Here is a 13,102-nt window from a genome sequence, read left to right on the forward strand (position 1 = left end):
AGGGAGTCTTATCTACCATCATAGTCTAGACTTCTGTCATAACCATAAAATACCCTGCGTACCTGCTACTATCTAATTACTGTGGATTTACACAAATGAATACATAATATCACTTCTACAAGTGGCACAGGTAGCCCCCTTCCCCTATACCCTCATCTCAGTAACCATAAATTAATCACTGGAAGGAAAGAGACAGGTCTCCGGCACTTTTAGCATTTATTAAAACATATTAATAATAAACCAACAATAATAATATTAATAATGTTAATAATAATACATAGGTCTATGGATCCAATATTTAAAAAAGGCTACACTTCAAACTGAAAAAAAGAATCTGCACATCTCCGATAATAGGCACCATACTATGTATTGTTCCACACCTTAGAAAGCAGTGTAGATGCTCTCATCCGTGTCTCCTCCATGCCACCCACGTCCGCTGGGCTTATATTCTCTAATAACTTTGTTAACAGTGGAAATAGCACCTATTAAAGAAACAAGAAAAAAATGGAAGAGGATACTTGGCAATGATAAGGATGTTCAGTTTTCCCTTTTCTAGTCAAACGTGAAGATCCAACTTTCATTGAATGCTACGGCAAGTGTAACAGTATACGAGACATGTAAAAAAATGATCACCTTGTTAAAGCAGGCTTCCCATTCAAGAGCATCCAATGCCTGTAGATCATGTACTAAGAGAGCTCTCTGCAAGTACGTGAGAGCTTGCATTCTGACCTGGCGCCGAGCATCGCAGCACAGCCAGGCAATTCCTAAAATAAAAAGGCAGATGTTCAGTCTTTAATATCTTCAGCAAAGCAAGTTTTTGCACTCATCATAACCTTTGGCATGAATCTGTAAGATATTTATTAAAACAAACACTGTGTTGTCTAATCATACCAAGATAATGGTTGTATATGACATATTAAATGTAATTTTCCAGAGGACAGCTATGCGGATATGTGTTTCTGTATTTCTGAAATCCTAGCACCACTCTTGTGAGCCATAATATATTGTGTAATCAGAACCTGGTACATAGGAAAATATATTCAGACGCTTGCTCTTCTTGTCCGAACAGAAGACTGCTACTTACAACAGTGTGTTTCTGTAACACAGAACAGGCAAAATTATTTTGTAAACTAATATTAAATGACTATACAGACGGGTCAGTCACCGATATTTTGGGTGTACACACCAGCCAATGCACTACAAATATATGGTTTATCTAGAATGATTTATATCTGTTTAGTATTTACCCAGCTATAATTAAATGTGTCACTTATTTTAATGGATAACAAGCATTCTAAAGACAACTACAATAATGTGTGTGCAGTAGACTGTAAATAATGGAAAGAAATTTACTGAAACACAGTAGAATTAGGCCAACTCTGCATATATATCAACACAGCAAAATCAGGGCCAACACTGTATATTTCAACACAGTAGAACTAGAGACAGATTTATTTTACTGTGTGCATCTAAAAAAAAAATGTACAGGCAAAGATCTGATAACCGCAAATTGTGGCTTATCTTGAGCCCTGTTAGTAAAAGATATTCTTATGACACAAACCTCTGCTACATTGAAACTGTTTCTATAATACAAGTGGATCCAATGTTTTGAAAGAGATGTCAGATTCCAGTACTGTGCACTATTTCTCACCTTGTAGTAATGGACACCAGCAGTTCGACCACAGAGTCCTAGAGTCGGCAGTGATCTTCTCCCCCGCAGTCTCTAGATGGCGCTGTTCCTCTGCCCAAGAACTGTATATGTTGGCAGCCCTTGTGTGAAGTGTGTGCATCAGATCAAGAAGCTAAAAAAGTTAATAGAAAGAGGTGAAGCTATCTACGAGAAGTGAGAGAAATGGGAGTTTTAGAAAAAAAACAACCCAGATGTACAAATGCATTCTATATATATATTTGTACATGGATGTTAATGAGAGAGAAGTACAGTATCTTCAGTTATCTACCTGGATATATCCATAGATAGCTATATTGCAAACAACAATACTATATTTAAGCACTTTCCAAACCATTTTCTTTCAGTTTTCTAGAACATGAATATATTGGTTTAAAAACAACATTGATAAAAATGGCAAAACTGTAGATGTGAATGAGCAAATATAACACCCAACATGTTCCGTAAGAACACAGGCCATATCCTCCTCCAAGTACAGGAAGAAGTACATATAGGTACATAGAGAGCAGAAACAATTCCAGACAGGAACCCACCTCTATTAGGGAACATAGGGGGTTATTCAGAGCTGTTTATGGTAATGTGAATTTAAACGGCGATCAATTATCAAATTAAATTCTTTAAAACATGACTGATAGGAAGCCGCCGTTTATGGGCTGGCAATTTCTGGGAGTGTCATAAAAAATACAGATGTGCTCAGGTGGTTTCAGGGTGGGTGTGTGACATTAGTTCTGGCCTCGATCAGCCTGTCTCACCCATCGCGATCAGGTCTGAATAACCCCCATAGACTTTTACACCACAACAGCAAGAGATGGAAATCAAGTGTTGGTATGTCTAGCGGACAGAACCCATAATCCTTCACCAGAATGGGACTAAAAGGAGATATAAGCCTCGGAAACAAAGAAGATACAACCACTTGGGATAGATGTATCCATTTTGCGCATCTCGTGTATAAACATGTGTATGGCAGATTCAGATCTAAAATACAAATGAATAATAAGAGTAGGCCACAGCCAGAGTACATTATCGTGGTACCAGTCAGGTCATCTCACACTGTATCCTATACAGGGTGCAATGGCAAAATGGGTTCTGAATACTGTAGCCTATTAATTGTAGGATACATTTTATTTTCAGAATGCATATCAGGCATGTGTTGCTTACCACTTTCACGTTTAACTTGTAATAAATCCCATAATAGAGTCATGACCAGACTAATGAGGCTGAGGCTAAAAATGGTTCAAGGGCCTATACGGAGAAGGGGAGGAGCTGTGACCAGTACTGCATGGGCGCGGCCAGAGACGTGTGTGTATATACCACTTATTATCAGCCGCTATGTATCCCTAAATACACAACAAAAGCTGAATTGTTTGAAATACAACTTTAATAATTATGATTTATGGCCAACTGTGTGGTAAGCTAGTCAGCCATGATGATGGCCAATGTTCAGTGTGGAAGTCTGGAGCTGGAGCTTAAGCCATCCCAGAAACTAACCAATATAAAATGGCATTTGTGCTGAAAGGGCACAATGCTGCAAGTTGCTTATGGGCATTCATGTATGTGAAATCAAAGATGCAATTTAAGATCATGGCAAAAAAATATTTGCAGGAAAAAAAGTAGTCCTCATTTCCCGACAGTAATCCAGCACGTATAGGGAGATATGAAGGAGGAGGCCAGGCCTGTCATACTTACGTCATGACTAACCTGTAATGACACAGTGTGGTAGCTGGCCGGCACACTCTCGTCGTCCTCATCATCACTGTGAGAACGGTACTGACGTTGGGCAGAGACCCTTGGGCGACGCATTGGGTTTTCCTTCTCCTTGCTTTTCTTCTTGAAACGATTGGCTTTGCTGTCATACTTGTGGCTCTTCATTCGTTTCTCTTGAGATTTATACCCTTTAAAAAACAAACATTTGTGTAACAATTTACATATGGATGTGATAGAGTTGTTATAGCAACTACTGTGCTGCAACATGGTGTAGATATTACAATGAATCATTCTTATTCACACAGATGGAAACAGCTTTGTAATGTTCATTCCTAGGGCTGTTCGGCTGGCACCCAAATGTGGCCCCAGCCTTCAGTTCTTAGTGATGTAATGAACAGGAAGACCGCCCAATTTTTTTAAAAAATATATATTCATATACACGTGAATAAAAAAGCATGCCCCTTCACAAAAAAAAAACCCGTTATTTTAAAAGATCACTTTCCAGTTCACCTTTAAAAGATGTCGAATGCAAAATGGTGAATCATGGCGAAAATCATGCTGAAGCAGTTCTCCATCTTAGCATTAAATACAATCTCGGTGAATCCCTGTGAAAACCCTATTGAAATACACCAGCGAATTGCAGTGAGCATAAAACGGAGAACTGGCCGGCATTCACTGTTCACTTTCGGGGAACAGTGAACATTGAATAGAGTGAATCAGATTTCCAGTGAAAAAGATTAGCCGGAAAAAAAACCCCAATGAATCGGGAGCATTGAATACTGCCCAATGTGGCAGCTAATAATCCACTGTAAAACATAATGCACCTTATGATAACACTTTCTAAAATTATATAGACTTTTATAGACTTTCTGTCAGAGGATACTCCCTACAAAAGAGGGATACATACAGTAATTTTACATATGATCCTACTGAACGGTTTCATTTTGAATGGAATTTTTTTTTTCGATAATGCGCATAACTTGGATATTTTTACCCATGACAAAAAGACTTGTATTAACGCTTTAAGTGGCAAGTGAATTTGTCAAAATTGGTGTGAAAATTGGCAAGCAAAATGTTTATTCTTCATAATAACCTGTAATGTATACCTTTTATAGGAAATATATAATATAATATAATATATATATATATATATATATATATATAATATATATATATATATATATATATATATATATATATATATATATATATATATTTTTTTTTTTACAATTTTTATTTTAATTCATATAACAATTGTGAGTGATGCTAGCATCTTTAGCCGATAGTTTGCATATCTCTCACAGAGATGTTGGCATTTTAAGAAGCTAAAGTTTATATCTGGTAAATGGTCAGTCTATTCCATTGGAGGCTGGCTAGCCTTGATTATTGAAAATCATCACAGTGAATGTGAACTGCAAATATCCTTGGTTGTATCCACATAGATATGGAGAGCTCTCACAACATCGATGAAAGCTAAGGTGACATTTTTTAAGATATTGAAGAGAGGGGACCATGATTTCCTGGTTTACATTAAACACCTTTGTAAGGTATCGAAGCCGTGCAAGGAAAACCGACGGATCCCGATGAAAGATAAGAGACTGAGATGGATGAGACATGACACACATTTTAACACATCGGGCTGAAGCTATGGCCAAAAGAAGCTCAAAGGGCGGTGACTAATGGGCCAGCAGCACCAAAGTCAATTTGCATGGTGCAACCAGGGGAATAAAGGGAAGCTGAATGTGGAGAACTGCCTGCACAAAAGGTATGAATTGCTTCTAAAAGGGCCATCTTTTACTGAAAAAAGACAAATAAGGAGGAGATACAAGCAGGTTTGGATTTGTGACTGTAAAGCTGTGTACACACGGAGCAATTTTAAGCACATATAGCTGGCAATATGGTCGCTGAGCGACCATATTGCCAGTGATTTGTATGTGCTGTGTTAATTGCCGGGTGCACGATCCTGCGATCAGCTATTTCCCCCTGCAGCTCCCCTAGCAGAGAGTCTCCTTTTCATCAGTGACCATCTCTTGTTGTTGATGAAAACGAGACACTGAGCAATATATTGCACCGTGTGTACACAGCTTAAGAATGATAAAACCCAGGCTATTTGGAAAATCATTAGATCCAGGTGTTGGCCAGAACACCAGTCACATTAAATCCACATATATGGAGGATGGTTTCCAGTGCAAAGAATGGTCCAGAGTACCAAATCTGAAAAACTACTCTCAATAGTCAACTTGATAAAGCTAGACAAGCAAGGTTCATGTGGTGACATGGACCCTGAGACAGAAGGTATGGCCATCTACTAGCAGTGTAGTGGAAGCTTGCTGCTGGGGCCATAATGTCTATGTCTGGATATCCACAGTGATGGATTAGCACCTGGTATACCATGAGATGAAAGGACCACTTGTCTGAGTAAATATTGTGATGACTGAGGAAGTCAGTGTTCCCAAATTCTGGAACCTTGGATATAAATTGCTGTACTTACATCTTACAGCACAGTGGGTGTATCCCTCAAGGTTGATGTATGCGACCATGGTTGTGTTATCTGACAAACTGCATTACAGTGCCCTGATGCTACGGCCTTGCCTGATATATAATGTGGTAAACAACCATAATCTCTGGGATATGGAATTTACGAGCAAGAGTCCTAAACTAATGCACCTGAAAAGTGTGTTCAGAAGTCACCACACACCAACCGTGGAGACTCACAACCATAGTAAGAACCACCCAACCCAAGGTCACGAAGGACATACTATTGTCCAAGTAGGATGACTGGAGGCACCAAAGTAAGGAGTGAAAACTTCTGGGAAATAATTAGTGTCTGAAAATTGAGGTGAAATTGAGAGCGGTTACACTGTAAGAGTACCAACTGCAGGGGTATGGAGTGAAACTACGCATATTCCACAATGTCAAAAGTGGGCACGAATACACAGATACAGTATATTGACACAATGCTCTTGAAGAGAAACAAATAGTGTTCTGCAATTACACCAGCTCCTCTCTTAGATCGAAGACTTGTTGAACTTTGGAATCCAGTATCGCTCTATTAAGTATTTTTTTGAGATGGGGAAAAGCTGGACTTTTGACAATTGATTAGCCACCTGTAAGACTGCAGAACCTCCAGAGATAGTCATAGATGTTCATGAAGGGGGGCAGATGACAGACAAAATGAGAATGTTGTTCAAATACAGAAGGGTATCGATTATTAGTAAACACACAAGGATCCACAGAAAGCCCAAACCGAAAGGCTCAAAACTGGATATGATCCACCAGCACTGCAAACCAAAGAACTGCTGTTGATATCCTCAAATGGAAATATCCATGTAATGGGGTGTACACGTGGTTTGATTTAGATTATTTTTTTTTAATTCAATTTTGCTTAGAGAATCAAAATCGAATGGCTTTCAGCCGCATCCCATCCCAATGTACGTTTCAGAAAAGAAAAATAGACTGCAGGCAAGAATATTTAGTACAGATCTGTACTATATAGTCAAAATCTAATAGGTATACTGTGCCATGTGATATGATCCAGATTCAATTGAATAGAAAGGAACCCTTTAAGCATATTAGATATGGCTCTTCTTCTATGGGTGAAGTCTCATCCAATTACACTTGAGCAGCCTGGGACCCTCCTGGGTGGCAGGATCGCATTCGATACATCACATACGGCCATTCTGAATGCAATCTCTGCTGCAGTACATATGATGCGCACAGGACAATACATTGGATCGGACGTCAAACACACGCTCAAATCGCATAGTGTATGGGAGCCTATAGGTCTATGTTTGATCCTGAACTATGGAACTGAGGAATATAACTGAGTGAAAGTTGGTGCAAAAGCCTTTTCCTCCCTGGAGGTGGGAAACTGGGATGGGAACACCAAAAGAAACACTTGACTGTTCCTGTGCTTGCTAGTTCATGTGGAACCGAGCAGCACGTAGAAATCAGACAGTTGCAACATTAGTTGTACAGCTGCAGTAACATGAGAAAAGATAGTGTGATTCTGAACAAATGGCCTGTTTTAGTTTGCGCTAAACCATTTACTTTATTTGTATGTTAGTATTTTGTTTCCTTATATCACCCAAATCTCATGTTTATTTACAGTGCAGATCATGTAGTCATTGAGTATTATCAAGGCTGATAATGTACAGTTCACAAAGGATTCAATTATAATTTATTTGAACTCATGGTTGCCCTCTAGATTGTAATAGGAACAGCCAAACTCCAAGACAAAGGAGAGGTCACAGCATAGGCATGCAACCAGTGACTTCTCCATGCGGACCTACTCAGCTACTGATATAAGCTAAATGATTTGAGAAGAGCAGAACCTTACCCATACTATAACCCATACTGATATACAGATGTGCCCACTACGTTGTTGCTGTGCATAGCAGTGTAATGTAGCAGGGCCACAATGTGATCAAAGCACAGCATCCTGCTCTCGTTTGCATTGAAGTGAGGAGAAGGTGGGCACATGTGTATGCTGGCTCCCATTCACTTCAATGGCAAAGCTCCTAGATATAAATGGACAGTATCATGCCTGCCAAATAAGCATATGCGGTGTTAGAAGGAGAAAGCTGCAGCAACACTTACACACACCTCCGTTTAGACTCGCCTCTACAAAGACACGAATAGTCTTCACACACAATTCAAAATTCTCTGGTGTGACGTGGGCAGCATCACGGACAATGAAAGACAGAGACTCCACGCTCTTCATGAGAGATTTGGTATCATGTGGTCCAAAGTCCAGACCGATCGTTAAGTTGTATTGGTTTACTGGAGTATTTGCCCCTGGCTTGCTTATTACTGCAGCCACTTTCGAAGAGTCTACATCCTCCTTTCCAACCTGTAAAAAATAGATATACCGAATATCTGAACATTAGACAACACGTATTTTCATGCAAATTGTAAACATGGTATATACTATACAGCACAAACAGTGATGCAATGCAGCCTCTCTGCATGCCAAATAAAGTGCGTCTAGTGTGCTGCTTTCCCTGTCTTCTTAGCCTATTGCATCTTCTGACAACTTAATTTTGCTTTATATATAACACAGTGAATGGGAGCGGTGTAAGAATGGGAGAAGAGCAGTTAGATACGACTTTATAGGCTAACTTATCACTAAAGTGCTAACTGCACCAAAGCAGTCTGCTACCCACATCCACCACTTAGATTTCAGTTTATAGGAAAGGCTTTATACTTATATACTTATACAAATAAAAGCAAATGTCTGATTGATGTGTTGCTATGCATCAAAGTATATAGAAAGTGTTTAAATCTCCAACTTAATATGTGAAAGTAAATATTCTAGAGTTCTTATATACACACACATGTATTTATGTATATGATATCCTTATAATAAAGACCAGAATTTACAGGTAAACTATTGATATATAAAGACACCAGATGGCCATATCAAATAAAAGACTCAATGTATTATATAAGAAAAGCATTTGGATACCAAAGTTAAGGAATTATTCAGACCTGATCACTGCTGTGCGATTTTGCAGAGCCCTACAATCAGATAATCTCCGCCTAAGCAAGAGTGAAAACTCGCCATGTGCAAGACTGCGAATGGCTTACAGAAATACAGGTATGGCTAATACGATCGGCTTGCCAACACATTTCTTAGCTAGCTCTAAAATAATTTATTTCATTTTTAAAACCAATAATAACCAATTTATACACAGTATATGTATGCACTTAAATAATTAATCGTATGAGTACCTCAAGTTTAAAGGATCCCATGCACTTATAAAACTTCTCAGAGGTAAAAGTCGCAAAAGATATCCATTAAACTCCCCGGCAGCAGAGTCGCATAAGATCCAATGTATGCAGCCCTACTGCATACAATGTATCGTATGCGATCCCAGCCAAGGCTGATGGATCCAATAAATCTTGAATGCATCTTGTGACAAAACGAGATGGACCTGGACTGAGAACCTTCATATTCACCTCTAGTTTCTCACAGTGTAATGTACTTTTTAATCCTTGGCCCAGTTTATACACAAGAGCACCTGTGAGTTATGTGTATTATTATGTACTGTTATCAGGTCTATACTGCGGGATTGTAAGTATTGGAGAGATACAGGTCATTGCCATAGTGTGGGACAGAAAGCAGAGCCAGGTAGCTGGGCTAGCTAATTACCATGTGTATCACAGTCCCTAGTCCATTGTGGGAGGTGTGATAGGTGTTGCTGGTAATGTAGCAGAACAATGCCTGAGTGACTGATAAAATAGCTGCCAGACAAAGAGATGTATCTAGGTAACCTGGGAGATAATAGGTCAGACCCCCCCAGGGGATGTACAATGGGCCTCTGCTGCACTATATTGGCTGACCCAGCATTGGGATATCTGAGCCTACCCCCTGAGTAGACTTTGTGGCACCAGGGGGGATCTGCCAGCCAGGTATATAAGGAGAACAGTTTCTCTATGAAGATATTCTATCCTGGTGGGTCCTGTAACTAAGACATCAGAGGAAACCCTACCAGGACACAGGGTTGTCTAGCTAACGGTAGTGGTAAGGCTGCAGGATACTGAGATTGCTATATCAGGGCACTGACTGTGAGAGGCTGCAGGAGGATCTATGCTACCAATTATCCTGTACCATGGGACCATCTTTTCTGTTGTGCTGTCATAATAAAGACTTATTTTTAATAAAGTCTTGTCTGCCCGAGTGATTTGCATCCCACCAAGGGTAACCACCTTCCCAGCTAAGGGTGGTTTCCTCACATTTGGCGGCAGCAGTGGGATCACTCGGTCCGGTTTGACAAGAACCGGGAAGGCTGTGAGGGACACAAGCGATTGTGGTCTAAGAGCCTTGCAGGGACAGCACAACACAGACTGGACCTTTCCCTACTCGATGAGGCAGTCTAGATGAAAATAGCAAAAGACCCAATGGCGGAATTTTCCCAAGTCAGGAGTTATGCTTCAGGGATCGTGAAGGCCAAGGAATCGGCTAAGGAGACTGGGGTGAGTTACTATACAACTTCACTACCCAAGGAGCAGACACGATTGGAACCCTCAGAGCTGGCACTACTTTATAGGGAGCAGCCAGAAAGTCTCCCTGAGATCACAGCTACTGTACAGACCAAACTCACCAAAGGTCAGTCAGCATTGCGCACTAAAAGCTGCGACTATGGTCAGCTTCTCCAAGAGCTGCAGGAAGTCCTGGGTCAGTGGATCTGGAGAAAAGGGCTCGGGTCAGTAAAAGCAGGGCTGCCTGAGATTTTACTCGGCCTACAGGAATGGGTGGCCCAGTGGAAGCCACAGTCCCAGGACATGTCAGAAAAGGGGCAGAAGGAAGGCCCAATGCGACCTAGCAACCGAGGACCAGAGATATCACACCAGGGACAAGTCTGGAAGCAGTGTCATCGATGTGGCCACTGGGGACATATCCATCGGGAGTGTCCCAGGAAGAGATTTCAATTGAAACAATCACCACCCATGGGTGTTGTGGGCAGGAGCAATCCCCAGAACAACAAACACTACCACCCTGATGCACCAGAGGTGAGGGTGGCAGGTGCCAATGGCCATTTTGTGGCTTGTGGAAAGGAGAGTGCAAGGCAGCAGAAGAATTTCTACCCCTACACACCAGTGACAACCAGACGCCAGCAGCCCATTTTCTCCATCTCCGGACCTCTGAGGGTGAGTAGCCAAGACCATCCTGAAGGTGGGTTAGTAATGGGGGAGGAGGATAAGTCTAGAATGAGAGAAGCCCAGTTACTAGATCCAGAACTAGAAGGAATACGGGCAATAGCAGACATGGCATATGAGACAGGGATGCCAGAGGAATGTATTTGGGTGGATGGATTACTGTATACGGTGTCTAGTCTGAATAATAGGTGCAGGCTGGTAGTCCCACATGAATATCAGAGTCGGTTCCTAGTTCAGGCCCATGTCACCGGTGGTACAGAGCATTTGGGAAAACGGAGAACACGAGCTCTGCTCAAGCAGCATTTCATGTGGCTAGGATTAGCAAGGGATGTAGACCGCTACGTAGCCAACTGTGCAGACTGCCAGAATAAGGTACAGCAGGGCTACATCAGTGGCAGGCAGACGCAGGAGGTTGGAAGGCTGCATAAACAGCAGGATATTGAGGGCTGTGTGCTGTCAGTAGTCCCTGTAGGAGTTAGTGAACATCAGGAATCCTGCAGACAGTCTGTCCATAAGCAGATGCAGACTGGGGAAATGACCAACCCCAGGACAGATAGGAACAGGCGGAGGTGTAGACATAGCCAGGCAAGTTCCCAGGCAATCATAGAAAGGCAGTGGGGAGGTCATTCAGACAGTAAGGCTCAGAGTAGCTACTGGAGAAGGAGACAAAGACTCCCTGCAGAGGTTCGGGGAACTGGTCAGTGCTGGCGGCTACAAGAACACAACATGGGGACACATGTGAATGCTGGAGTCTGTGCACATCCAAGCAGGAGTTCGCTCAACTTACAGAGGACAACCTATACCCTGCGGTAGGGTCTGCAGAAAAGACTTGGGCTCAAGTTTAAAAAGTGGCGGAGGTGTGTGACAAAACGAGATGGACCTGGACTGAGAACCTTCATATTCACCTCTCGTTTCTCACAGTGTAATGTACTTTTTAATCCTTGGCCCAGTTTATACACAAGAGCACCTGTGAGTTATGTGTATTATTATGTACTGTTATCAGGTCTATACTGCGGGATTGTAAGTATTGGAGAGATACAGGTCATTGCCATAGTGTGGGACAGAAAGCAGAGCCAGGTAGCTGGGCTAGCTAATTACCATGTGTATCACAGTCCCTAGTCCATTGTGGGAGGTGTGATAGGTGTTGCTGGTAATGTAGCAGAACAATGCCTGAGTGACTGATAAAATAGCTGCCAGACAAAGAGATGTATCTAGGTAACCTGGGAGATAATAGGTCAGACCCCCCCAGGGGATGTACAATGGGCCTCTGCTGCACTATATTGGCTGACCCAGCATTGGGATATCTGAGCCTACCCCCTGAGTAGACTTTGTGGCACCAGGGAGGATCTGCCAGCCAGGTATATAAGGAGAACAGTTTCTCTATGGAGATATTCTATCCTGGTGGGTCCTGTAACTAAGACATCAGAGGAAACCCTACCAGGACACAGGGTTGTCTAGCTAACGGTAGTGGTAAGGCTGCAGGATACTGAGATTGCTATATCAGGGCACTGACTGCGAGAGGCTGCAGGAGGATCTATGCTACCAATTATCCTGTACCATGGGACCATCTTTTCTGTTGTGCTGTCATAATAAAGACTTATTTTTAATAAAGTCTTGTCTGCCCGAGTGATTTGCATCCCACCAAGGGTAACCACCTTCCCAGCTAAGGGTGGTTTCCTCACACATTTTTTGCAATCTAAAGCTCTGATCTGATGCATACAAGTCTGCAGATCGGATCAGATCAGATCAGAATTGGAAAATACAGAAGACTTGCCACTTTTCACCAAATTTCTCAGATTATTATATCAAAATTGGGTAAAAAGGGCACAAATCTCACTAGTGTATGGCTCTTTAAGGGTCCATAATCACTAGGTAAGAGTGAATCTACAGAGCAATGGCAGCAACTAAAATGTCGTTCTGGATATCACTGATCACTTTGGAAACGTGTATCTCATAGATACATTATGTGCTAATTAAGCTGTGGACTAGCCCACCTGCAATCTTGTTATACGAACTGCCTTACTCTAACTCCATTACCATATACCAGGG

The 13,102-nt window shown here is 41.6% G+C and overlaps 1 protein-coding gene across 5 annotated transcripts in view; it reads right to left on the minus strand.

The window, feature by feature from the left end:
- Window positions 1–13,102, minus strand: part of GBF1 (golgi brefeldin A resistant guanine nucleotide exchange factor 1) — a 184,168-nt gene that overhangs the window by 5,806 nt on the left and 165,260 nt on the right. For 2 of the 5 annotated variants that reach the window (XM_083148526.1, XM_083148525.1), the window contains exons 32-36: window positions 7,991–8,243; window positions 3,374–3,579; window positions 1,652–1,802; window positions 634–764; window positions 381–482 (exon numbers count right to left, since the gene is read on the minus strand). In XM_083148526.1, the coding sequence (XP_083004652.1) occupies window positions 381–482; window positions 634–764; window positions 1,652–1,802; window positions 3,374–3,579; window positions 7,991–8,243 (843 nt within the window). The remainder of the gene's footprint in view (window positions 1–380; window positions 483–633; window positions 765–1,651; window positions 1,803–3,373; window positions 3,580–7,990; window positions 8,244–13,102) is intronic. The other 3 variants (XM_083148530.1, XM_083148527.1, XM_083148528.1) reach the window with 3 other exon arrangements.

This window comes from Crinia signifera, chromosome 6, assembly GCF_055691185.1.
Source record: "Crinia signifera chromosome 6, ASM5569118v1, whole genome shotgun sequence".
Taxonomy (NCBI): Eukaryota; Metazoa; Chordata; class Amphibia; order Anura; family Myobatrachidae; genus Crinia; species Crinia signifera.